The sequence below is a fragment of the Malus sylvestris genome, chromosome 4 (assembly GCF_916048215.2).
Source record: "Malus sylvestris chromosome 4, drMalSylv7.2, whole genome shotgun sequence".
NCBI classification, from domain to species: Eukaryota; Viridiplantae; Streptophyta; class Magnoliopsida; order Rosales; family Rosaceae; genus Malus; species Malus sylvestris.
Window position 1 is genome coordinate 27,141,193 of NC_062263.1, and position 27,198 is coordinate 27,168,390.

Here is a 27,198-nt window from a genome sequence, read left to right on the forward strand (position 1 = left end):
TATCACCTTAGATGACATATGATATGGACAGCCACATCATTTGAAAAATTTGCAAAACCCAAGAAAAAGAAGGAGAAATACTCCTCGTATACCATAATCATCATTTAATTAATTAGTTTTTCTTAATTATTAGTTTATTAAATAATGAACTAAATTTAAAAATCTGATTAATTCAAATGATGTAGATGTCCACATCAAATGTCACCTAAGAGCATCTCCACAGGAGATGTCAAATTGTCCACATAAGCTATAACAGTAAAAAAAGAATGGCTTTAATTGTTTCCAACCGAAATATCAAATCCTATGTGGCATGACATGAAATGACACAGCAGCTTCAAATTTTTTTTACTAATTATTAAATGTCTTTTCTTAATTTTCTTCTACTTTTTGTTGGATTTTACTTTAAACTGCATTGAAATGGTGTTTGAATTCTGGGTAATTGTTTGTCTTTTATTAGATGGAGTCTAAGGGCACTCCGCCGTCGGCGGTTGCTGTGGAAGGTGAACAGGAGCCGGAGAAAGTTGAGCTGAAAATCAAGGAATGGGAGGTGGGTATGTCCAGTACCACAATGAGGTGGCTGCGAGTCGGGGAATTAGAATCAGGAGGAGGCCTCCCACAGGACCCCTTCAGCACTATGTGGGACCTTTCGAGTTCCAGTTGCAGAACGAGGGCAACACTCCACGGAATATTCTGGAGGAAATCATACGGCACAAGGACACTCATGTTGCTCAGGTAAAGTCGTCAGCTTTGCGTTTTCGTGAATTGGGTTGCTCGAAAAATCGAAAAATTTGGTCTAATTTTGTTCACATGTTGAGTTGCTAATTTTGATTACTGCTAATGAAATTGATTCAGTTGAAGCAGAGGCAATCTCTGTGTTCATTGAAGAAAGATCTTGACAATGCTCCTCCGGTGAGGGATTTTGTTGGAGCTCTGAGGGCAGCGCATTCACGAACTGGTCTGAGTGGGAGTTTGTTCAATGAACTGGTCTTGATAATGTAATAAAATAATAGTTTAATTTGACATATCGGGTGAAAAGCAAAACATGAAAATATGTCTAAATGACACACAAGCTGTCAAATTTAAATTTTAGGTTCAAATAATGAAAGATGTTTATAGGGGAAGGCTTGCAAAAAAATGTGAGCCCTCCGCCCTGGTTAGATTGATTTTTATGTCACGTCAGCAAACTAACAATGTTTTGAACGGAATTCAAATGGAATGAAGATATTGATGTGAGATAATCAATTTTAGAAATGAGATTGAACGACACTCAATTTTTTGGACCAAAATAATGAACATACCAATATCATAAAGCCTACATTTTTCTTTGTCTATCCACTTTCTTGGAGGGGTTGCTTTTCCTTTTCAAAACACAAAATACAAGCAAGAAAGTTATGCCCTACTACTCTAAACTACGCAATATCCTGTGATCAACACATTATATATGGTGCTACATTTGCTTTCTTTCTCCATATGTGTCATCACATTCAAAGATGCCCTGAGGTTTCTTCCCTGCAGTAGCTATATGCATGATTCATCAGAATACTGCAGTAGTTATATCCGGATTTCTAAGGATTTTAATAAATTATCTTAAAATCCTGATTGAATACACATTAAATTTCAGATAATCACTTAAAATCCTAATTGAATACCCCTAGATTCATTAAAAGAATTAAAATCCTTCAAAATTCCAATTGAATATACCCCTAAACTGCGCAAGCATTTACCTTTTTCATCAGTCCATCCTTACAACAAGCTTCAATCAGCGAATTATATGTTATAACATTGGCCGCCAAGCCTTGACTTCTAATGTCATTAAACCACTCCCTAGCTTCTTGAGCATCCTATTCAACATACGCAATTTCACCTTCCTTCACACAGAATTACAAGACGAAACCGATAATTTGAGCCCATAATTTCCAGCTCTCTGAAAAGCTCAAAACCCAAATGGGTCTTCAAAATTTTCACATGTGTCCACACCAACATACCATAAATCAAAATTGCACACTGAAAAGCTCAAAACCCAAATGGGTCTTCAAAATTTTCACACGTGTCAACACCAACATACCATAAATCAAAATTGCACAAAAATGGTTGCTACACACTGAAAGCATGTGAAAAATCGAAGAAATCGAAAGCCTTTCGCTGTTTCGAACAAACCCATATAAGAAAGCTCTCTTCTTTGAGTACCTGAGAATTAACCCTAGCTCGGGGCGCCGGAATCGAACAGCCGGTGAACAAGTGCGGCAAAGGTCGAGCCTTACAGGTATGTTTTGAGCTCCGACCAGAAACGATCGGAATGTTGAAGGACTGCAGGGTAAGATTTGTGGAGACGCAGAGCGTGAAGCAGAGAAGCCGAAGGTTCTGTTTGTTTCCCGGGAGAGTTTGAAGAAATCTTCTCGGGAAAATTCAGGGGTTTTCTGGATGCATCATGCATTTTGCGCCCACCAAACGAGGGGCACTTTCGTCACAAAAAATAACGAGTGACAAGGGTTTATGAAGGGCTTTAAGTGACACAGCGCTTGAAAAACCTAATTTCTTTAGCTTCAAGCAGTTTTTAATTCCACAAAAATGGCGGTTCTTCTCTAGCAGAGAACCCACTACCTGCTCCGCTAGGCCCACAAAAAACCCTAAACCCTAAATTCAGTTTCCGATTTTTCCCACAATTTTTCAATCGATTCGCTGCATAGACGTATGCTGAAGCTTCTGTCTTCCTCCTCCTCATGCCTCCAGGGCCGAGTCCACAACCTGGGCCCTAATTTGGTTCTCCCCACCGGTCCCACCGAGCCCGCTTCGCCGTTTCTCCGAGTTATTGGCTCACTCACCGGGTTGACTCGGCCCAATTCGGTTGGCCGAGCCTTTTTTTGCTCGGACGGGAAAGATGGGTCTGGCCAGGTGGCGGAAATTGAGGTCAAGAAAGCCGAGGCGGAGGCCGAGTCGAAATCTTCATCGGCAATTGTGCCCACGAATCCTCGACCCGAAGATTACCTAACGGTTGGTTTGAATTTGCAGGCTTTTGGTTATGCTAAAGTAGTTTGATTGGATTAAGGGAGATGAAGAAGTAGGAAAATTTTCAACTTACTGTTACTTGTTGTGTTTTTCGCAACAGTTTATGTTGTTGTTTGTGTTGTTAAGGATGTTTTAGCTGTTGGGATGGTTTTGATTGAACACTTGAACTTTGTAGCATTTGCTTATGTAAGTGTTTTGATTTGTTGAGTAGAAAGCCAGATATTTTGTGTGTTCTCTGAGCCAAAATATAAATTGGATGATGGATTCTTGAATTCTTCCCTATCTATCCTTTAACATTTTGTTTCCGATCACCTTTTGGGCAGGTTTTAGCGTTGCCATTGCCGCATCGACCGCTCTTTCCTGGGTTCTACATGCCAATTTATGTGAAGGTACGAGATTAGTTGATACAGTGAAATCAAGTTGGCATTTTGGTTGTCGGGTTGATTCTATCATTGATGCTACTGCAAGGTGTTATGCAGCAGTTGTCACTTACTGAACTAACTAATGTATTGCTTCTCGTGTAGGATCCTAAGTTGTTGGCAGCTTTACAAGAAAGCAAAAAACGGCAAGCTCCTTATGCTGGTGCTTTTCTTCTCAAGGATGAGCCTGGGACTGATCCTAGTGTGGTCTCAGGTTCTGAAACAGAAAAAAACATAACAGACTTAAAAGGGAAGGAGTTATTTAACCGTCTGCATGAAGTCGGTACTCTTGCCCAGGTATCTAATTTACTCCCATATGCCCTTAATTCTGTGGTATAACTAGATATAAGGTAGAATTTCCTTCAGTTTATATGAATTTTTATACTTGTTGTCTTCATATTTCAGATTTCAAGCATTCAAGGAGACCACGTTGTTTTAATTGGTCATAGGCGACTTCGAATTACAGAGATGGTGAGGGAAAATAATCAGTAAGCATGAACTTTTGGTCAATGATTTTAGCACCTATTTTTTGGCTCATCACCTCATATATGTCTAGTGGTTCATTTACACATTTCGTTGAATTGGTTATAACATTTGATTCTAGTGAAACTTTTCAGTGTTTAAGTACTTCCCGTAGATTTTGCAATTGCAAACACACTCACACACATTTGTAATACAACTTAGTATGTACTAGTTAAACTAAGCAAACTTATTGCTTGTCTGCAGGTTGAGGAGGATCCTCTGACTGTAAAAGTTGACCATCTCAAGGTCCACATCTGTCTTAGTTTTTACCAATTCAATTGTTAATTTTTGGAGGTTTCACATATAAAGTAAATTGTTATCTTTCCCTTTTTTTTGTGGGTTTATACTTTGCATTTCAGGACAAACCCTATAACAAGGATGATGATGTCATAAAGGCAACATCATTTGAGGTTATATCGACTTTAAGAGACGTTCTGAAGACTAGTTCCCTATGGAGGGATCATGTTCAAACATACAATCAGGTTGAGTTTCTCATAATATTTGAATTTTATGGTATCTTTCTTTTTGAATGCCTAAGTACTTCAAAACAAATTTCTTTGCTTGCAACATATGTGAAATCTTTTTTTCCTCACATTTTGGTTTTCCCTCTTTTTATTTTTATTTGTGCAGCATATAGGTGATTTTAATTTTCCAAGGTTAGCAGATTTTGGAGCTGCTATATCTGGTGCAAACAAGTTGCAATGTCAGGAAGTGCTTGAAGAGCTAGATGTAAGTATTGGTTAATCGATTTGTAACTGGGATGATAGATAGACTATATATTCAATTTTATCATATCAAGATTGGTTTCTAACTACGCAATTTTTGCTCAGGTTTATAAACGTTTAAAGCTCACACTGGAACTAGTGAAGAAAGAGATAGAAATCAGCAAGATTCAGGTATGTATTGCCAATATCCCCTTGTTTAGTACTCGGCATATATTCTCTATTAAAGTTTGATTCTCGTTTGCTAATTCCTTTTTCGTCATACTAAAGGAATCTATTGCAAAAGCAATTGAAGAGAAGATAAGTGGTGAGCAGCGCCGCTACTTGTTGAATGAGCAGCTTAAAGCCATAAAGAAGGTAATTTTCTCCACTCTCCACCATCATCAGACATTTGTGATGTCATACACCCTCGTTGGATGTGGATGAGGATTTCTCAGTTAGCTGTTTTCTTTTATGAGGGGTTTTGTATCAATTCCTTTATTTCATTCTAGGGGGTTATTTGAACTTACTTGGCATATGATGCAGGAACTGGGATTGGAGGCAGATGACAAAACAGCACTTTCTGGTTGGTTTTATTTTATTAAGTTAACCCTTTTGCAAACCTTGATATTGTGTGTGTGTGTGTGTGTGTGTGTGTTGTTTTCCCTCCCTAAGTCAAGGGCTGTTACATTACCATGAATCTAATCAAATATGAATATATGTTTGGCCCCCTTTATATTGTAATAGATGTTTAGTAAGACAAAATGATGTTGATGTATTGCATTGTGGGATCACATAATGCATATCATCAAGGACATGCTTCATATAACATTAAGTTTTCGCGACCATGCTTGCAAATTTGTGTGCATCATGGTCGCTGTTGGTGCTTTATCAGTTTTAATGAGTATGACTCAAGCATGTATGTAGATAACGTTGATAATCTATTTATTAAATATTGATTGTTCATATTCATAAAGGTAACGGTTGCATCGTTTTTGTGATCCTGTGATGCAGCAAAGTTCAGGGAGAGACTTGAACCAAACAGGGAAAAATGCCCACCTCATGTGTTGCAAGTTATAGAAGAAGAGCTCACAAAACTGCAGCTGTTGGAGGCCAGTTCAAGTGAATTTAATGTGACGCGTAATTACCTAGATTGGTTGACTTCCATTCCTTGGGGAAATTACAGGTTTTGCACTACTCAATTTAGTTAATCAAACAGCGAAGGATATTTGACGTTCCAATATTTTTCGTCATGTGTGCTCAGATGCTGAATGATAAAAATAATCTGTGGAATCTTTGAACTATATTATAGGCACTTTATTGTTAATTTAACATCATGCCATACTTGGATAGGAATATCTGTAATGAGTATTCGTTTATATAAATCTAAATGAGATAATGGAGACTAGCATGGGAAGCTTTAAAAAAAACTATAAAAGATATATTTTCGGTAGGTATATAAGAGATATTATTTAAGTTACTATCTTATTCTTATTAACTTGTAAAAACTATTTTGTTATTTAATTGAAGCAATGCCTCATTGTATTTTAAACGTTCTAGCAGATCTCCAAATGTTATAACTTCTCTTATCTAAATCCCAAATGCAGTGATGAGAACTTTGATGTTCTTCGGGCGCAAAAGATTCTTGATGAAGATCACTATGGATTAAATGATGTAAAGGAAAGGATATTAGAATTTATTGCCGTTGGGAAACTCAGAGGAATGTCACAAGGTTGGTATAGTTTTTATCTTTCACAATTGTCTACCTTGATTTAGGAGCATTGCATCATTGCATTTTTTTTTACCTTGTTTTTTGGACACTGATTTTAACTCTTATTTTGTATTTATTTATGAGGTGGTAACAAATGCCACAAATCTGTGCTGGTTTTGATGATAGCAGTGTGGATTATTAATATTCTTCTTATTTATCACAGGAAAAATCATTTGTCTCTCTGGTCCACCTGGAGTGGGCAAAACCAGCATTGGTCGTTCAATTGCACGTGCCTTGAACCGTAATTTTTACCGATTCTCTGTGGGAGGGTTATCAGATGTTGCTGAAATTAAGGTATTTAGCAAGCTTGTGCTCTATAATATTGGTAACAGCTATACATCATGAGCTATTTCTTATACACCAATTTTTAAATTACATCCAGGGGCATCGTCGAACCTACATTGGTGCTATGCCAGGAAAGATGGTACAATGCCTTAAAAATGTGGGAACAGCTAACCCCTTAGTTCTGATCGATGAGATTGACAAGGTACATCTGGTTGGCTTAGAGATGTCATATTGTTGGTCTCTTTTGTATTTTAGAGTGAGCAATAATATCAGAAATGATTATTTACAAAATCAGAAGTGCTTTGCGTTTTGCCATAAGTTCATGGTTATTTAACTATGCCTTGTCTTGTGGCAGTTGGGAAGGGGACATGCTGGTGATCCAGCAAGTGCTTTGTTGGAGCTTCTTGATCCAGAGCAAAATGCTAATTTTCTTGACCATTATCTTGACGTTCCAATCGACCTGTCAAAGGTTAGTTTTTTATTTTAAGGCATTTGATGTCCTACTTTTACTGGTAGCTTAATTTCATTTCTAAGCAATCTGATGTACTCTTGTGAGGGTTAAACTAGTATAATTAAAATCTTTAGAATATGTAATGAAAGGGAATGCTTCAGATGTCCTACTTTGTAACTCCATTTACTTGAATCTTTATAATTTAAGTTGCGGGCCTTGCGGCATGGATGAAATATAATAAGGGTTACATATGGTTTCTTTTTGTTCCTTTTGTTCTTTAACTTTATTGTGCTTTTGGAAATTTTGTTGCAGCTTCTGTTTGTTTGTACAGCAAATGTTGTGGAGAATATACCAAATCCTCTCTTGGATAGAATGGAGGTCATTTCCATAGCTGGGTATATTACTGATGAAAAAATGCACATTGCTAGAGACTATTTGGAGAAGACCACACGTGAAGCATGTGGCATCGAACCTCAACAGGTTGAAGTGACCACTGCAGCTCTTCTTGCTCTTATAGAAAATTATTGCCGAGAAGCAGGAGTTAGGAATCTCCAAAAGCACATAGAAAAGATCTACCGCAAGGTTTGTCACCAATATATATATATATATATCATTACCACAAACTTGAAAATTTTCAATGTGACGAACCATTAAACTCTATCCACTTGATTTAAAGTTTAGGTCCGTAGAGCTACTGCTTGGAAATGTCGAACAAATTTGAGACCTTATTGCTTTAACCTATTTTTATGGCCTGGCAGATAGCTCTGCAACTTGTTAGACAAGGAGCATCAGACGAACCTGCGGTTGCTGACCAAATACAGTCTCCCACTAGTCAGATTGATCTCCCAGTTGAACCTGCAGTTCTTGAAGCTCAGGTTGTAGAGACCGATGAAGCCAAAGTAGAAGATAGTGATAAAGTAGATCAAAATGTGGTTGCTAGCAATGACCAGACTGCAACTGAATCCTTAGAGAAGGATCTCCCAGCCGAACCTGTAGTTGGTGAAGTTGAGGTTCCAGAGACTGACGAACCTATGGATTCGAAGGTATGTGATAACATGTAAAGTTACTAGGTATAGGTTACTTTCGCAATCTGTATTGAGTAATGTGGCAACTTGAGTGCAATCTTAAGAATTATTCTACGTCATGTAATATTACTATATTAGCAATCTTTGTGAACCTCCAACCTATCGCGTTTAAGAAGGTTATTATTTTAAAGAAGCTTGTTAAACTGCCTCTCAATATAATCCTGTTTCATCTGTTTCTGCCATCCGAATATATGTGTTCACCAACTGAGGATTTAATGGTTGTACTTGTCTTTACAGGATACAGAAGAGACAGAGAAAATTCAGGAGAGTAAAGAAGCAAAAACAGTTGAAAAAATCTTGGTTGACGAACCAAACTTGTCTGATTTTGTTGGCAAACCTGTGTTCCATGCTGAACGCCTCTATGATCAGACTCCGGTTGGAGTTGTGATGGGTCTCGCTTGGACTGCCATGGGTGGTTCCACCTTGTATATAGAGACCACTCAGGTTGAGGAAGCAGAGGGAAAAGGAGGCCTTCATGTAACTGGTCAACTTGGAGAAGTTATGAAAGAAAGTACCCAAATTGCTCATACTGTTGCCAGAGCGATATTGATCGGTAAAGATCCAGGCAATGCCTTCTTTGCCGATTCCAAGCTTCATCTACACGTTCCTGCTGGGGCCACACCAAAAGATGGACCTAGTGCTGGTTGCACCATGATAACATCCATGCTGTCCATAGCCATGAAGAAGCCTGTCAGGAAGGATTTAGCAATGACCGGTGAAGTAACACTAACTGGGAAGATCCTTCCAATTGGCGGGGTATGTTTAAGCCATCAGACATTCATTAAGATTTTAAGATGCATTATATTCTCCATTTAGGAAAAGTTTCAAATTTTTTATGATATGCTTTCGAGTACATTACGGTGCATCTTAAACTCATCGAAACTTCATGTTTGCATGCAATTTAGGTTAAGGAGAAAACTATAGCAGCAAGGAGGGGCGGAGTGAAGACCATCATATTTCCGGCAGCCAACAGGAGGGATTTCGATGAGCTTGCCCCTAATGTAAAAGAAGGTCTTGATGTTCACTTTGTAGAGGACTACAATCAGATATTCGATTTGGCTTTCGGTGATGACCAGAACAAGGAAAAATAAGCCATTTCCCCCATTGATTCTCAAGCTAGAACTTCATTTGTCATACACTTGCCGGCCAACCGTCTTTGCTGTCACCTCCCGTTCCAGGCCATCACCAAAACCCTCAATTAGAGCAGATGGCTTCATAGCACAAGTTTTATTATTGTTAGTTAAATTGATTCACTTATATATTTTTCTACTATTCTTGTAAAATTGAAGCATCCAATTGTCCCATTTGTAACAAGCAATAACTTTTGAGCAGAAAATTGACAATCTATGGAACGAAAGGGATGGAAGGTTTTTTTATTATTTAATAAATCTGGAAGTTAGCTTTATTTTTATTTTTTATAATTAATTAATTAATTAATATTTTTTTATATATTTCAATTTACTCCTTTAGGTGGGGCTGCTGGATAGGGATGAATCAAAACAGTTGGAGATGGGTGGAATGTTCAATCTCATTAGCATGTATAATTGGAACCGGATCCCCTCCTGAGCATAGGGTGGAGATGCTTCTGACGAGATCATCTGAGCCATTAAAATTTGATCCAACGGCTGTAATAATTATAACTTTAGAGGGTTTCCTGTTTGTAGCCGTTAGATCCAATTTCAATGGCCCAGATGGTCTGGTCAGGATGATCCTCATCCTATGCACAGGAGGAGGGGATCCGGTTCCTGTATAATTATATATGCTGAGATTATAAAGTGATCATTAGGAGTGTCAGTGTGTCATAATATGCTCGAGTGCTCCATGACAAGGCCCTTTTTCTTCATAGGGATCTTGGTTTTTGTTGTTATTGACATGTGGAGGTCAAAGAGAAGGGACTTTTTTAGGGTTAACAACTTATATGAATTGTTATCTTGTGTCATTTCAGTTCAATAATATATTAACTTTTGAAAGTTTCAAGTCAATGCATTATTGAACAGTGATGTTACTTGGCGATGAACGAGTCTCATGTAAGTTCTATTTTTAAAGAGACTTGCATGCTCGAATGGCACAAACTCCCGATTGATTTCAAAAACCATCACTTTGGTGTTCTTGTTTTATGCAAATCATTTTTCAGAAAAAACTTACATGCACTCTAAACCTCACCGGTACAGGGTTGGCACCAACTTTCTTTATGGTATCAAAGTATCTTGTCTCACGTGTAAAGTTCAATAGTTACACGTGTTCTCTGTCATCCGATTTGTGTTCTCACATGTTAGACTTGAAATTCAACTTTTTTCGTAGTATTAGAACATATTGTCCCACTTGTGGAGTCTAACTTACTTATAAACCATCCTTCTTCCGTCAATATTCCTCCATCTCTTTTCTTTGTGGGTCTGCCTCATTGGACAGTTAGAAAGTGGGTCGGTGTAGCTTCTTTGAGTACCATCAACTGTTTTGGAGAAAAAGAAAATAAAGCTCTTTCCTTGCTGGTGAGTGTGATCTTTGAGATTAAGACAACTCCTTCATCTGCAATCCTTTGTCAGAATATGAGGTACTATTTTTTTTCCCTGCTGTGGTGGCTCTCTCTCTCTCTCTCTCTCTCTCTCTCTCTCTCTCTCCCCAAAAGGCCAATCAAAACCCAGCATGAAAGATATATCTTTAGAAGTGAGTTTCATATTTGGATTGGTTGCATGCTATTTGCATGACTGTATCAATCCGACCTAAACAACTTGTATGACAATATAGTTTTTCAAACACATATAACATGTTACGTTGTCAAACTGTAAATTTAAATTTTAAAATCTTATTTAGTTATATGTTTTGAACTATGAGTAAATGTACTTTTTAAAGACGACAATGAAAGTGTACAAACAGATCAATGACACAAGACCCAATTTAAGAGGATCCTATAAATTTTCATTCTCCTTTATATTACATATGCACATATTTCCTAATAAAAAGTTTCCAGTTAACATATGACTATGGGTTGCATGGCGTACAATATATTAGCTTTGCATTTTTCCCTAAAAATTAAACAATAATATTTAACTTGTGTATTATTTTCTCCCATAAACACAAAGCGTCTTCTCCTACCTCTCCCATCTTTGCTCCTTCTATTTCACTGATTTACCCTAAATCATAATTTGAAGAAAAAACTCAATCAGTTAAAATTTTGATTGTTAGTTGAATGTGGCATGAATACAAAAAAATCTTGGAATTCTATCTTAAGGAGAGCCTATTTTTTTATAAAATTTGTACAGAGTCCTCAAATGTCAAAGACGGTCCTAATACTTTTCATAACGTAACATGACAAACCATACGATAACACAACATTATTTGACTATTTAACTTGTAAATGATTGAAAGTGAATTTTCTTGTGCTTATAGATGAGATTTCTCACGTCCACTAAAGTGATTACATTGATTAGTATCTTTGACGATGGTTTGACACTTCACAATAGATTGCAAAAGAAACAAAACTTAATTACAATCGTGATATGATGAAGATTACATCTCCTTTGATGTCATGTCATCAGGCGTGCCTATATATATATATATGCATGTATCTATCAGCTGAGCTTGCAGATGATCAGAAAGTAATGCGGATAAGACCTTTTAACTGCATGATTAACCATCTTAAATCATTACCAATAATAAAAAAAACCAAAGTTCAAATAACCTACATGGGAAACCGTTAATTGGGAAACCCTAGTGATTAACCTACTTGGGAAACCCTAATGATTAACCAACTTAATTGGGACCCTAATGAGTGCATCCAAAAACTGATAAAGTTGCAGCCCGCAAGAAAGGAAGAAAATCTCTAAATTTGAAGGACCCCATCAAGATTTCATGCATGAACCTTCGAGATTAAGTAGTAGCATGCGAAGACTCAAGGGAGAAGAGAAAAAGGAGGGTCCACACTAGGTCATATTTCCACCAGGAAAATCAAAGGGAATGTTTGGTTTTTCAAGTCACAGAAATAATGGGGCCCCAGAAAACCAGTTGATGGATGTATGAAAACCATCGCTATCAAACTTGTGCTTGCTCTTATTTTTTCAATTTTTTTTTTTGAAAAAAAAAAAAAAAGAAGAGGAGGAGGAGATCTAAGATTAAATCATGTGCGTTATGATCAATCAAAAGTGGAGGAAATTTTTGCAAAATATAAAGAGAGCCTGTGACATTCAAGCAAAGTGACTCATCCTTTAGCCTTTTACTTTTTATGGCAAATGGTAGGCGCCTAACTACCATTATCCACCATAAAACTTTTCTAGCAGCCAACCACTGATCCAAGCTTTGCACGTGTTCTTTAAACAATATAATCCATATCACATACATCCACATCATTCCCGCATCATGCACATCCTGCAAGTACTGCTATATTATTTGCGCTTTGTTTTTACGTTTTCACGAAGAAATATGTTATTGACGCTCTGAAAAAATTATTGTGCACTTTTACATCTCATTTTGTTTTTTGTTTTTTAATTCTTCTCTGTCTTCTTTGGTCACAGTTTTTGGGAAATGTTATTTTTGAATGAGATTTGTAGTTCAGGTGTGGTTAAGAGTTGTCACCGTTATACCCAAGGTCAAGTTTCAGTACCTTGTTCTCCCAATATCGCTCGTAAGAAAATCAAAGATGACTTTTATGGAGTGTAGCTCTCATATGAATGGGGAAACCTTTATTAACCCATAATTCCCATACATGGCTGCAAAATTCCATTCTTTTCTTTCCCCATTAATAGTCATGGCTTGACTATAAATCAGTTGTTAGAATCTTTACATAACATCCTACTACTGCTCTTATATGCACACAATGATGTCTTTTAGCTACATCTCAGTCTCACCCACTAATCAAAGTCAACTTAGCCTTAGTTTGCTTCCAATCATACCAATAAGCACTTCATCGCATTACATCTAGGTGTATGTTATTTTTCTTTTCTATATGATAGACGTTCCTTTCGATCCTCGTAAAGCGGTGAGTTTTGTTGCTTGAGGTTGCTCTTTACTCTTTAATTAAGAACGTGCCTTCTTCAAGTATTTTAGCTTTGCATTATTCCAATAGAGAAATGTTAATAACAGACCCTTATTTATATTATAATTTACAAAGGGTATGTACCAAATGATTTTATAATCTTAATAGGTTTTTGTATTCTTTTTCATTTGAACAAGGTACAATATTAATTGAGATTGAAAACAATAAGTAGAAGATGATATTAGGGTTTTCAGTTTTTGTATTCTTTAACCTCAATGATTTTCACCATTTTTTAAATAATTATACATACATTTTCGTCTCAAGTAATATTTAGACATGAATAATTCTTGGCTACTCAAAGAATGAGTAGAAGTTCCTACTCAAAATTGTTCGTTGTCAATTCATAGAACTTCGTCAATTAACCTATAAGGACGTTTAGACATTGAATTATATAAAGCAAATGAACGGAATTGGTAAAAACGTTACGAACCGTTTATGTATTTGTTACAATAGATTGACTAAACGACTTTAATTTTAATTCATTTTTTTGCAAATATGATCTTCAAAGTAATTCATAATATGAATGATTTTGATCATAAACATAAAATTATGTGATTCGAACATAAAAAATTTTAAGTTGAAATTCCTACTCATTTTTTAGTAATCAAACATTATTCTTTAGATACGTAACACTCGCGTTCTGGATTGCCACCACATCCACTTGGAACATGTCCAACACCATTTTCATATATCTATTATTTTTTCCTAATTAGGCAGGTGAGCTATCATATGGGATTATCCCATCAACTTAATAACTACGGATGTATCAATCTCCAAAAGTTTTGATTACAAAAGCAATTCCCTTAATTAAGTGGCGATGATAATAAAAACAACCGAGATCAAGATTTTCATTTTACAACTTTAACGTCAACGTCACTCGTCACTCGTCACTCATCACTCATCACTAATCAAGTGGTCTTTTTTCAGTCAACTTGCTATTTTGTTGGTGCCACGAAATAAGTAAATATTGTATTCTACCTGATAAACACGTGGGTTTATTAATTAAAATTCTATAATGACGTGGGGTAAGAGCTAATCATCTCTAGCAATTCTTGTTAGTAATACTCATGTGTTAATCACCAACAAATTAAGAAATCATTATCCTCTTATGCCTACGTCTTCTATGTGCTACATATTGGAGCATTGGTTAGAGCTTTTCTAATGGTGTAGGCAAACAAAATAAGCAAAATTGTACTTTAATGACTGACATGGTAAGTTATCTTTACTCAGTTGCTTCGTAAAAAAAAATGTATCACTCTGATGAAATAGGCAAACCAAGTAGGCAAAGTTCAGCTACTTATTTGACTACTCCATCTTACCTTGATTTTCCTTACATGGCTAGTCAAAACACCTTTGCCTACCCCATTGGAGGCTGCTAATTGTATATATAATTATATTTACACGTGCATCAAATCTCATCGACTTGCCCTTCACTAATCACATTTCACAATTCTTCCAGAAACCATCAATATTTTAAAGTGCAGATGCTTAATTAACAACACAAATTCAATGAATAATATGATTAATATTCACATACAAAAATAAAATAAATTTTTGAAAACTTTACAGTCACTTTTCAACTACACAAATACAATGGATAATGTTGTAATAAAAATAAATAAAACATAAAATTTTAGGGTTTGGGTTGGACAAACCCAAATTGACATGAACGTTGGATAAGCAGAAGTATATATGTATGGAAATTTAATAATTTCAGGTGTTCTAAGTGTCTCTGACCGGAGAAATCCTGTGGGAAGTTAAACATGGTCTTAAAAAAATCCAAATCAAACATATTGTTTAAGTTGCTGCCAAACTATAAGAGTCCCAAGGATGATTAGTATTTTTTTTTCATTTTCTCCATGTGTACCTAAGCTTCTTATATTGAATTCTTTTTGTTGCCTAGATACGTTATTGGTTGATTTTAACGGAGTAGAACAATGTACAGATATTTTTGCAGAGCAAATTCCTGCAAGAGGAAATGTTGGTTAAAAAAAAACTATTTTATATAAGAGATAACTACATTTCATACCACTTAGATTTTGGGTGATTTTTAATTGAGTCATGTAGTTTCAAGTTTCTCATATTGCATCATACGACTTTGAAATCGTATGAGTAATATGATTGTCCAGTCTTTCATTAAATTGACAATGAAGGAAAGGAATGGCAACAAAGAACAATAAAAGTGGGCGAGTACGTTAATTAAAATGAAGGAATGAAAAGTCGTTTCTGAGACATGTTTTCTGAGAATGACTATCATAGAATGTTTGGTACATATATCCAAATATTTAATATGGCATACATGGTTTTAATTTTCTCCAATGTCTCAATTTCTTCTTAACATCCATACTGTTTTTATGCAACAAATATAATTAAAAGTTATTGACAATCATAATGTTGTTACCAACTGATCATGTAAAATATATCAACAGGAGTTCATGAATTTTGTTCATGAAAAAACAAACACCACCATAATCCATTTGTCACTACTCCCACCTCTCAATACTTGAATAGTATAAGCCCTTTTATTAGTAACACAAAATAATTTTAGAAAATACGGCAAAAAAATAAATAAAATTTTAACCATATTTAACTCACAATTATTTTTCACAATCCAACCACCCAATTGAACAAGATTTAGAATTTGATAAAAATCAAAGGGTAGTGCTACTCACACACCCTTTTTACCTCCTACACACTCTTGTTAATGTTTGTCCCATCTTCTTCAATTTATTTAATCCGACGAACAAAAATTAATATCATGTGTTAGAGGTAAAAATGAGTTATAGATAGCACCAACCAAATCAAAACTCACCTTCAAGAAACAAGACCATAAACAACTAAACAAGTAAAAAAACAAATAGAGAGAATAAAAAAAAAAGAAAAAAAAAAGGAAAACTAATGAAAAGTTAAAAAAAATAATTTAGTTTTAATGAAGACAAATAAAAGTGTAGTGAATAATATCAAAAAAAGGTAAAAATATGATTTTTTGTTAAAAGTGAACAGTATTAGAAGTGTTTCGTTAAAACCCTCTAAACAAATGGATAACCCTAATATTTTTAGGTAAAATAAGAACCCTAATTTTGTAATTTGTGGGGCCGAGTAGCAAAATAAGGAAATCCAGGAGGATCCTCACCAGATCCTCATTACGAAGATCTTTCACATCTGTTTATCGTACATTATGTGGTTAAAAATTATTATAATTTTTTTATTTAAAATTGAATATAAACAGTACCTGACAAAAACTGACCACACGATATACGATAAACGAATGTGATTAGAGGATATCCGGATCCTTATAAAGAGGATCCGGTGACTCGAGGATCTTCTCTCCCACTCTAAGGAAATCATTTTCAAGTGTCCACGTGTAAAATGATGAGGTCAGCAGTCCTCGTCAAAAGGAGTTCCTCTCCCATGTATACAGCTCAAAAATCACTCCCTTTATAAGGCCAAAGCCCCACAGTCGGCTCGTTGGCTCTGCAAAATCCTACTCTCACACGTTTGTTTGCTCTGTTTTTCTCCGTTTCCTCTGTTCACGCCGCTTCTCTCTCTCCTACTATCTCTCTCCCTCTCCTCCAACTCCCCACAGTCAACCTATTTATACTCCGATTTGACACTCGAAACTGAATCGGCCCCAGTTGGATTTCTACTGGGTTTCGACTGATTTTTTCAGTTCTTCATCCGAAAAACCAGGAACAAAGAAATAATAAAGAAGACATGGTTGTGGATTCTAATGGCGGTTTCAAGTGGAACAGTGATGGTGGTGAAACTTCTGGTTCTGCTTCCGAGCAGTCTCAGAATTCGTCTCTGAATTCGAAGAATGCGAAGCGTGTCACTGGTTTTGTCTCTTGTTGTGATCATATTTCAGAAGCTGCAAACAAGAGGCTCAGACGAACTCCAATGGATTCCAACAAAAAAGTATTTTACCGTTTTTTCTTCGTTTTTTTCGTTTCGGTTTTTTTTTTTATTCAATGTGATGGATGCATCTTGAATCTTTACATTTTATGTGTTTTAATCAATTTATATTGACTTATTTATTTTTGGGTTGATTTAGCTTTTGCATGGCGTTTTTAAGGTTTTTACAATACTTTCTCTGTGGATTGGGATTTGAAAGAAAATCCATTGAAGCCAATATAACTACGCTCACGTATCGTTCTTCCATTTTTTTTTAAATGTTGCATCTTCTCAATTCTCAACCACATGAAGAAAAGAAAGAAAGAAAAGAGACACTAAAGTAGGATTGTTTCTTTTTCTATCATTTCGTTCCTTTTTAACACGATGGTTGTTTCTAACTTTCTATGTATTTATAAGTGAACAGTAAATATTTTTAATTAATTTTGTATTCTTTCCCATTTTCTGCAATGTTTTTTTCATTTCATGCTACCATTTTGCTATATTTTTTAAAAAAATTTATTACTCATTTTTTTGCAGGCTCAATTGGCTCAAACTCTTCTAAGTTTAAGTCCTCTTGGTTTGAACCTTGGGGAGACACCCCCTTTCATAGACTTAACAGAAGTGATTGCACCCAGAAAACTCAAGGCTAAGCGTTCGCCGGAAGTTAAACCCAACGCTTTTCAGTTGATGACTGAGAAGGAAAAATTGAAGGCTTCCAACTTCAATGCATCATTTATCCGAATCGGTTCATGGCAGGTTGGCACTTTTTAAACAATCCATGACACACTTAATCTGAAGTTGCGAAAGTACAAATTTTGTTCGATTTTGATTATAATGTTGTGCAGAGAGTGGCACACAATGAAGGTGATTTGGTGGTGAAATGTTACTACGCAAAGCGAAAATTGGTGTGGGAAATCTTGGATCAGGGTTTGAAGAGCAAGATTGAAGTGCAGTGGTCTGATATTTCGGCATTGAGAGCAGTTATCGAAGAAAATGAGCCCGGGATTCTCGAAATCGAGGTAACTCTTGTTCATCTTCGTGTTCACAAGTATTCATTGGACTAAGGTTTTAATTGTGGTAATTTTGTTCTCAGCATCTTGTTAATGTGGTGATGTTTTGCAGTTGAACCAGCCGCCTACGTTCCACCGAGAATTAAATCCACAGCCGAGAAAGCATACCATGTGGAATGTGGCATCAGATTTCACCAATGGTCAAGCTCTTATCCACAGGTCCTTTATCTTTATTTTCTCTTCACATTTCTCCAAAACCCAAATATTTTTAGCACTAGCTGACGTAGTTTTTCGATATCTTCTGTTTTCAGGAGGCATTATGTTCAGTTTCCCCCAGGTGCCCTTGACCAACACTACGAAAAGCTCATACAATGCGAAAGCCGGTTTTTAGAGATGAGCCAAAGACCTTTCCCGAGTCAAAAATCTCCATACTTTCAGTCAGATTTCCACAATGGTCTTGCAGAATTTTCTTTCAAGTTTGATAGACACGGGGCAGAAATCCCCTCCAATCTGCAGTTCCCCTTTTCGCCATGCGTCCAGACACGTTATGATCGTACTCAACAAGTTCAAACATACGAACAGCTCAAGCCAACTCTGAGGATCAAGGATTCAACTTCACCAATATCAGGTACTTTTATTGCTTCCTTCACAAGAAAAGCTTTTTTTAGGCCATCGACTCTTGAGAAGAACAATACACTGATGTTGTTTCCCCAACTATCTTGTGATGATATAGTGATGGATTTTTCTTCGCCTTTAGATGAGGTGATCGGAAACCAAGCAGTTCAAAATCCACAAATGCCGGTTTACTGGGATCAAGGGATAACCCAAGCAATGACCAGTTTTTCTGATTTCTTAGGACGAGAGCAACTTCCTGGATTGGTTTCTGTTGCACAAGCGAATTCTACTATTTCTTGTCAAAGCTTCAATGTATATAATCAAGGATTAGGAAGCCCTAATCCCAACTCCCAATTGCTGAGTAATATCGAAAGCCAGCTAATGATCGACTCACAAATTGAATTCAGCAATAAACAAGTCATGCCCCAGGCCAACTCACTCATCGCATTTCCAGAACAAACGAATTATGCATTTGCAGCTGATGTAAGGCACCCAGACTATGTACAAGAACTGGCTGATAACCAAAACTTGGTTTCCGGCGCAAATGTTGACCTACTTCAGCCTCAACCGGTCAGCTGGGTGTTGCCACTACCTCAGCCAGGCATCTGGGTGGCTGCCAGGAACTCAGGGATACAAATGGCCAAGAACAACTCAGCATCTTCATCCTTCACTCAAAATTTGACAATGGAAGACTTTGCAACTTGTAACGACTTGGGCAACCGCTGGAAATGATTCACAGAGACGAATGAAAGGAAAAATCTACCGGGGATGAGTGTATATTGCCTCAGCTTCATCCCCTGGTTAGGTCAGTATTAATTTTGTAGAGGGGGATTAGATAGTCTTAATCCCCTGTTTGTTTGGTTTATTAGTGTTTAGCTTTTCCTTTGTGGCCAACTTTTTCCAAAAGCTGCATTCTGGCTTCAGCATTGGCAGTGCTTTTTTGTCAAACAATGAAGAGTCCAAGGTTGTTCTTGAAATTTCTTCAAGATTGAGTACACAAAATAGGCACTTCAATATCCAATTTAATCTAAGTATAAAAACTTCAATATCCGGCGATCATACAAGTTATTTTGAATCCAAAGAAAAGTTGATATTTCAAAAGCCCTTTGTCAGCAGAGTACAAAGGGTTTTATCTTCTCAACGTACATAAACAAGAGGTATACTAAACAGAGAGTCTCAACGTACATAAACAAGAGGCATACTAAACAGATAAGTTCTGTTACACAGGACCGTGACTGATATTTCTTTTCTGACCAAGCGATATTCTAAACCGATACTCTAATCCATGTGAAAAGGAATTTAAATTCAGATGCAACAATGACCTAGGCAATCGCCCTAACCCACATCTAGAGAATTCGAATGTGCAAATATACTTTCGAATGTGCAAATATACTCTTCCCTAACAGTAAGATTTTAACAAGAACAAAATTAGCCAAAGAATTTCAAACAAGATTGGCCTGAGGAAGCAGTAAGCTCAAGTCTTCAGAACTTGTGACTCTTCAGGCATAGCAGCTGGAGGTTCATCAGACTTTGCTGCAACTTGATTTTCCTCTCCTTGTCCTTGTGCATTTATCTCACTGTATCTTCGCTTCTTTGGCGCTTTCTCCTTCTCATGTGAATTGCTTGCTGTTGCTGTTGCCTTCCCTTTTGTTTTTCCTTTCTCTTTTCCGTTCTCCTTGTCATTGGCACTGGCACTGGCATTGGCATTGGCACTGGTATCTGCATTAGCATTGACACTGGCAACAGCATTGTTGGCATCCGCCGGAGGAGGAAAGAGAGGCGGTTCGCGGCCGCTCAACCGGCAGAAAACCCTTTCAACCGTTCCGCTGATTTCATTCCCCAATCCATTGTTGTCTAAAATCAACTCCCAAACGGACTTAGAGGCCTTTTCGAGCACTTGGGTTTCAAGTTCCTGCCTTAATGCGTCAAAAAGCTCTCTTTTTGTCTGTTTTTCGGCCCCAGGAGTGTTGAGAACTTTGCTCTGCTCCGCCATTTTAATAGTCGTGTTCTTCAGCTCCTCCTGCAATTGCCCATTAACCATCACCATTACAATTTCACAAAAAAAACAAAAAAAAACATACAATTTCAGCTCCAAAATTCCTAACTTTTTGAGAGAGAGAGTTACATTGGATTTAAGCTGATTGATGATCTTTAATCTGAGAGAATCAATGGTGCCATCATTCATCAGAGACAACAATACGTCTTCTGGGGTTATCACCGGAGAAGAACCCATTCTTCAATTCTACTGAAAACTTACAATCACGATCCCAATTCTTCAAAAGATGAAAGCCCTAATTCTCCAATTAGGATTCCGATCCCTCTCTGCGTGAGCTCAATCTTGTTCTGTGCGAGCCCTAACTGTAAACAAGTATTTGATACTATTTCTTGTTAATCCAAGACCCCTGCTTCATATGCCACTTTGTGGCACACTGATCTTGAGAATTGGTATCCGGATTTCACCTGGAGAATGAGAACCTCGTCAAAATGAAATTCAAATATTTTTAACTTTCTCCAATATCGTAACACAACTATTTCACCAAACAATATTGCTTGGAACAAAGTCGAATAGTTAGAGATATATATTACACATTCTTCCTATTCTTCCTTTCATAATGAAGAATATATCAAAAAATCACACAAACTTTTAAACAAAAAAAAAACAGTCACATAACTGTTGCTTACCTCCATACAATTCACATGTCTCACATAACTGTTGCTTACCTCCATACAATACAATTCACATGTCTCAGTTCTCAAACTCGCATACATACTATTACTATTCTTCTTGTTCTTTGTCATAAAATGCCAAAAGCACTCGCATTTATCAAATCAACACTTGCATGAACAACAACATGCCAACAAAAAACGACTTGAAAAAACCCCGCTGCCATATGTCTCATTATTTTGCTGATGTGATATGCTCAAAATAAATGGTTAGATTGGCCCAACATTACGTTTTTCATGTATAAATTGATAATGGTTGTGGCAGTGTCACTCTTTTTGTATATACCAGATAAGCAAACAAATCAACAAAAACCCAGAAAAGCAGCTCACAAATGTAATTATATGAATGCAAGAGGACTCGGCATCTTACTTGAAAATATCAGACTCGTGTCTATGACCATGATTAGGATACAAAAAAATCACTCTTTTCTCTTTATACACAACTCAGGCCAGGAAACCCTAAAACACAACCCCTAAATCCAACCGAATCAGATGTAAAACAAATTCGAATATATATAATTTTATAAATTCAGATTAAAAAGAATCTATTTTTTTGCAGCAGATGAAATTGCAGTCCGCAGGCGAAATTTCTAATCGTTAAACTGGATTAGACAAAATCATGAAATTTTTTCCAAAGCCCAATTATATTAAATCACAAATTTGAAGCAGATTTTGACATGCAATATGCCAACAGGGTAGGAATCGTTTCAGACTAACCTCGATGGCGGGCGTCGGATGGCTGGAGTCGGAGGAATCGCCTGTTACCGTCGGAAAACTTGAATCCGAACCAAGCTCCTGGGTTGGTTATAGGGAGATGCTGCTGATGTGAAATTCAACGAGCAAAGGGTGAAGGAGAGGAATTTCAACTTGAAAGATCGTGGCTGCTTGGTGAGGAGATGAGGAGAAGACGCACAAGGTTTTCAATTGGAAAACAGGACGACGTCCAGCACCGGCAGGAAGAACTAAGGAGGAAAGAGATGAGTGCGGGGCATTTTTGTCCGTGTAAAAATGTAATAATGCAAACTTAGCAGGGATAAAACTGGAATATAGATTAAATCTAAGCCCAAAGGCCCAGCTAATGAAAAGGTGGAAATAACAGGCATAAAATGGTAGCATATTTTTTAGACAATTTCAACGAAAAGTTTACAGTACTATTTATTTTAACGAAAAATCACATTTTTATACTAAAATGTTAATCTTGGTACTATTCACTTTACCCTTTATTTTGTCCTTATCGTTAAAACTCAAAATTTTGAAGATATTTTTATTAATTTTCCTTATTTTTTATGACCGAGCCAGTGTATGGAAAGGGATACTCTTCGGATCACTTCCACCAAATCCTATCAATAAACAAATTCGGATACTTGAAATTTGATACGACGGCTAAAAACAGGGAGCCTCTTTAAAAGTTATAATAATTTTAGCCGTTAAATCAAATTTCAAAGGTCCAGATTTGGTGGAAGGGATCCGAAGAGGTTCCCTTCCCCCGTGTATGAGTTAATTTCATACCAAAAACACTTGGTCAAATTGTATTGTTCATCCTTGTGGTTGTAGTAGGAATGCCTCAATCTAACAGGTGGTGAGAAAACTATTAATCATGCTCATGTGGCAGAGTTTGTAATCAAATCGCGATTTTCGTTTAAACTCTGTCTAAAAGTTGTACGTGAGATGCTTCTTAACCATCCACGCGAGTCTCATGCAATTTTTGTCAAAATTTGAACCGGAATATCGGTTATAACTTATAGGCAATGTAATAAATATCGATGATATTGGAAATATCGGTAGTCCAAAAACATGGAAATTTCGATGGAAATATCGGGATATTATCGATATTGATAAAAATTGAATAAAAACCACGGAAATTATAAGAAAAACTTGGAAATTTTTATTGAAACTTTGCAGAATGTTTATTTAGTCAATTATTTATTAGTTTATCACAAAAAATTGGAAGGAAATGCATTGCATGATGAATTTAACTTATTTAAGTTGATTATATAGCGAGCTGGCAAACATTGTGAGTGTAGAAAATATGTAGTAATTAATGAAAGAAGTTTAAACATATCATAATCATTTATATATAATGAATTAGTACGGAAATTATAAGAAAAACTTGGAAATTTTTATTGAAACTTTGCAGAATGTTTATTTAGTCAATTATTTATTAGTTTATCACAAAAAATTGGAAGGAAATGCAATGCATGATGGATTTAACTGATTTAAGTTTATTATATAGCGAGCTGGCAAACATTGTGAGTGTAGAAAATATGTAGTAATTAATGAAAGAAAATATGTAGTAATTAATGAAAGAAGTTTAAACACATCATAATCATTTATATATAATGAATTAGTACAATATTTTACACTTTATACATTGCATGATAAGATACATGAGTGACTTAGTACCACATAGAGTTCCTATGAGATTCAAAATTTTGACCATCTTCATCATCTCTATGTGTAGAGTAAGTGTATTGTGAGGAGTAGTCATCAAATGATAAATCCCCAAAATAGTTTTGCATGTAATTGTTAACATGCCACCCATATGGATCTGAGATTGGTTGATGTTGTCCATAAGCAAAATCATTTGAAGACATTTCCAGTAGCTTCAAAAAGCAGGGTGAATATATTGAAGACCAAACCTCACGATCACTAACACGTGGGCTGGATATTTTGAAAGCAGGTTTGGATTTTTTTTTTTCCTCTCTCGGATAACACACACATGGGCTGGATATAAGAAATTTCTTATATATTTTATGAATTAATTAAATTTACTATATCAAATGTAAATAATTCTTGACTAATATGTTATTTCTTATAAAAGAATATACATATGTGAATGTTTTATCTATATATATATATATATATATATATATATATATATAATATGCTTGCCTATGAAAAAAAACCTAATATTATCTAAATAATTTATAATTTATATAACATATATATATAATATATATACCAAACTTTTAAAAATATAAAAAACTCACATAGTGGGTGGTTTTCATTATTAAAAGAGTAAACTGTCGATTTGCCCCCTGAACTATCACCCAACTTTCAATTTCCCCCCTGAACTTTTTAATTGGAAAATTAAGGACTGAAACTAATTGTTTTTGGCCAATTTCCCCCCTACAGTTAGTTTTTCATAGATTTCATCCAAATTAACGTTAACTCTTATCATGTGCAAACCACGTAACTCTCATTTGTGGACAAAAGTGTCATTTCACTAGACCTTTAGATACAAAAGCTATAGAATCACACATATTTGCATAGGTTTATATTTTAGAAATCTAAGGTTTTCAATTATTTTAAAGAATGAAGCGACCGAACTACCCACACATGTTGTGCATATGCTTCCATTTAACAAAAATTTGGATGGAATGAATGAAAAATTGACAGCAGGGGGCAAATCGGCCAAAAAAATTAGTTTAAGTCCTTAATTTTCCAATTAAAAAGTTCAGGGGGGAAATCGAAAGTTGGGTGATAGTTCAGGGGGCAAATCGGCAGTATACTCTTATTAAAAAGTTAAAACCATTAACCATCCCCTCACCTCTTTAACATCACCCGTCCACTTTTAAAACCATCTCATGGTTTTCAATTTTATAATCAAAACCACCTTGGGTTACCTCACTAAAACCATCCCATGGTTTTCAATTTCATAAAATTTTGACCATCTTCATCATCTCTATGTGTAGAGTAAGTGTATTGTGAGGAGTAGTCATCAAATGATAAATCCCCAAAATAGTTTTGCATGTAATTGTTAACATGCCACCCATATGGATCTGAGATTGGTTGATGTTGTCCATAAGCAAAATCATTTGAAGACATTTCCAGTAGCTTCAAAAAGCAGGGTGAATATATTGAAGACCAAACCTCACGATCACTAACACGTGGGCTGGATATTTTGAAAGCAGGTTTGGATTTTTTTTTTCCTCTCTCGGATAACACACACATGGGCTGGATATAAGAAATTTCTTATATATTTTATGAATTAATTAAATTTACTATATCAAATGTAAATAATTCTTGACTAATATGTTATTTCTTATAAAAGAATATACATATGTGAATGTTTTATCTATATATATATATAATATGCTTGCCTATGAAAAAAAACCTAATATTATCTAAATAATTTATAATTTATATAACATATATATATAATATATATACCAAACTTTTAAAAATATAAAAAACTCACATAGTGGGTGGTTTTCATTATTAAAAGAGTAAACTGTCGATTTGCCCCCTGAACTATCACCCAACTTTCAATTTCCCCCCTGAACTTTTTAATTGGAAAATTAAGGACTGAAACTAATTTTTTTTGGCCAATTTCCCCCCTACAGTTAGTTTTTCATAGATTTCATCCAAATTAACGTTAACTCTTATCATGTGCAAACCACGTAACTCTCATTTGTGGACAAAAGTGTCATTTCACTAGACCTTTAGATACAAAAGCTATAGAATCACACATATTTGCATAGGTTTATATTTTAGAAATCTAAGGTTTTCAATTATTTTAAAGAATGAAGCGACCGAACTACCCACACATGTTGTGCATATGCTTCCATTTAACAAAAATTTGGATGGAATGAATGAAAAATTGACAGCAGGGGGCAAATCGGCCAAAAAAATTAGTTTAAGTCCTTAATTTTCCAATTAAAAAGTTCAGGGGGGAAATCGAAAGTTGGGTGATAGTTCAGGGGGCAAATCGGCAGTATACTCTTATTAAAAAGTTAAAACCATTAACCATCCCCTCACCTCTTTAACATCACCCGTCCACTTTTAAAACCATCTCATGGTTTTCAATTTTATAATCAAAACCACCTTGGGTTACCTCACTAAAACCATCCCATGGTTTTCAATTTCATAATTAAAAAACCACCTTGGGTGGTTTTTTCATCACATCACCCGTTTTAATCACATCCCATGGTTCTCTTCGCACTCTCTCAGACTCTCTTCCCTCATCTTCACAGTTCATAGATGAGCTGCAAAAATTCCCTCATCTTCACAAATCTACAACTTCCGATCTCGTACGAATTTCTGCAGCTCGTCTCTGCGAATTTCTGCAGCCCATTGCGAAAATTGCAGCAAGTTTGGGATTTGCAGCAAGTTTTAGAACACTGGACTTTTCATTTCCGACGACGGAGGCACATATCTTGGGTCTGAGCCTGGATTGCAGAGAGAGATCTGGGCAGTTGCGACGACCTAGCCTCGGCTGCCTTTCCGACGACGGAGCCATGACGATTGTTTCGATAATATTGAATATATCGCGATATTATTGATAATATCGCGATATTTTGACAATAATTAGGAGGATACGTGTGAAAATATCGGTTTCTCTGAAAAACGATAATATTGGCGATATTTCGCCGATATTATCGATATTTAATACCTTGCTTATAGGTAACTGATATTTCACCAAACAAATCACTTGCCCTGAGACATCATATGGAAGTCATGTTCGCTCTCTAAATTCGCCATGAGCCTTGCCGGCATGCCGGGAATGTATTCAAACACGAGATTGGTGGGGTGTGGGCGTGCCACTACTAGATGCCGCTAGTAGACGGATTTTGAATGATTGAGGTTGCACCTGAGTTCGACTTCTGACCAAGAGATTGTGTCATTGAATGGGAGTGATTCAAATCAAGGTTCTTTGTTTGCATTAAAAATAAGGACTTTACTTATA

At 36.0% G+C, this 27,198-nt stretch overlaps 4 protein-coding genes across 7 annotated transcripts; 3 read left to right on the forward strand and 1 right to left on the reverse strand.

The window, feature by feature from the left end:
* Nucleotides 1-461: 461 nt before the first annotated feature.
* On the forward strand, nucleotides 462-1,219 carry LOC126618287 (indole-3-glycerol phosphate synthase, chloroplastic-like). The gene is made up of 3 exons (XM_050286334.1): nucleotides 462-732; nucleotides 853-984; nucleotides 1,091-1,219. Exons 1-3 carry the CDS (start codon nucleotides 541-543, stop codon nucleotides 1,217-1,219), a joined length of 453 nt encoding a protein of 150 aa, XP_050142291.1. The 5' UTR covers nucleotides 462-540.
* Nucleotides 1,220-2,096: 877 nt separating this feature from the next.
* LOC126619485 (lon protease homolog, mitochondrial-like) lies at nucleotides 2,097-9,645 on the forward strand. 3 transcript variants are annotated; one of them, XM_050287875.1, is made up of 19 exons: nucleotides 2,097-2,991; nucleotides 3,330-3,395; nucleotides 3,531-3,722; nucleotides 3,831-3,896; nucleotides 4,152-4,193; nucleotides 4,307-4,429; nucleotides 4,578-4,676; nucleotides 4,778-4,843; nucleotides 4,940-5,026; nucleotides 5,195-5,234; nucleotides 5,663-5,834; nucleotides 6,256-6,380; nucleotides 6,583-6,713; nucleotides 6,802-6,906; nucleotides 7,060-7,173; nucleotides 7,468-7,737; nucleotides 7,914-8,198; nucleotides 8,478-8,996; nucleotides 9,146-9,645. In XM_050287875.1, exons 1-19 carry the CDS (start codon nucleotides 2,692-2,694, stop codon nucleotides 9,329-9,331), a joined length of 2,988 nt encoding a protein of 995 aa, XP_050143832.1. In that variant the 5' UTR covers nucleotides 2,097-2,691; the 3' UTR covers nucleotides 9,332-9,645. The 3 variants fall into 3 exon arrangements, with proteins under 3 accessions (XP_050143832.1, XP_050143834.1, XP_050143833.1); XM_050287877.1 differs by having other exon boundaries at nucleotides 2,099-2,263; XM_050287876.1 differs by lacking the exon at nucleotides 2,097-2,991 and adding an exon at nucleotides 3,012-3,192.
* A 7,075-nt stretch (nucleotides 9,646-16,720) lies between these two features.
* LOC126619186 (uncharacterized) lies at nucleotides 16,721-19,762 on the forward strand. 2 transcript variants are annotated; one of them, XM_050287479.1, is made up of 6 exons: nucleotides 16,721-17,184; nucleotides 17,698-17,916; nucleotides 18,006-18,179; nucleotides 18,283-18,389; nucleotides 18,482-18,798; nucleotides 18,904-19,762. In XM_050287479.1, the coding sequence occupies exons 1-6, from the start codon at nucleotides 16,984-16,986 to the stop codon at nucleotides 19,515-19,517; spliced, it is 1,632 nt and encodes a 543-aa protein (XP_050143436.1). In that variant the 5' UTR covers nucleotides 16,721-16,983; the 3' UTR covers nucleotides 19,518-19,762. The 2 variants fall into 2 exon arrangements, with proteins under 2 accessions (XP_050143436.1, XP_050143437.1); XM_050287480.1 differs by having other exon boundaries at nucleotides 18,928-19,762.
* Nucleotides 19,763-19,945: 183 nt separating this feature from the next.
* On the reverse strand, nucleotides 19,946-22,471 carry LOC126619187 (uncharacterized). Its single transcript, XM_050287481.1, has 3 exons — nucleotides 22,227-22,471; nucleotides 20,911-21,245; nucleotides 19,946-20,805 (listed from the first exon to the last, which is right to left on the reverse strand). Exons 2-3 carry the CDS (start codon nucleotides 21,016-21,018, stop codon nucleotides 20,260-20,262), a joined length of 654 nt encoding a protein of 217 aa, XP_050143438.1. The 5' UTR covers nucleotides 21,019-21,245; nucleotides 22,227-22,471; the 3' UTR covers nucleotides 19,946-20,259.
* Nucleotides 22,472-27,198: the final 4,727 nt, after the last annotated feature.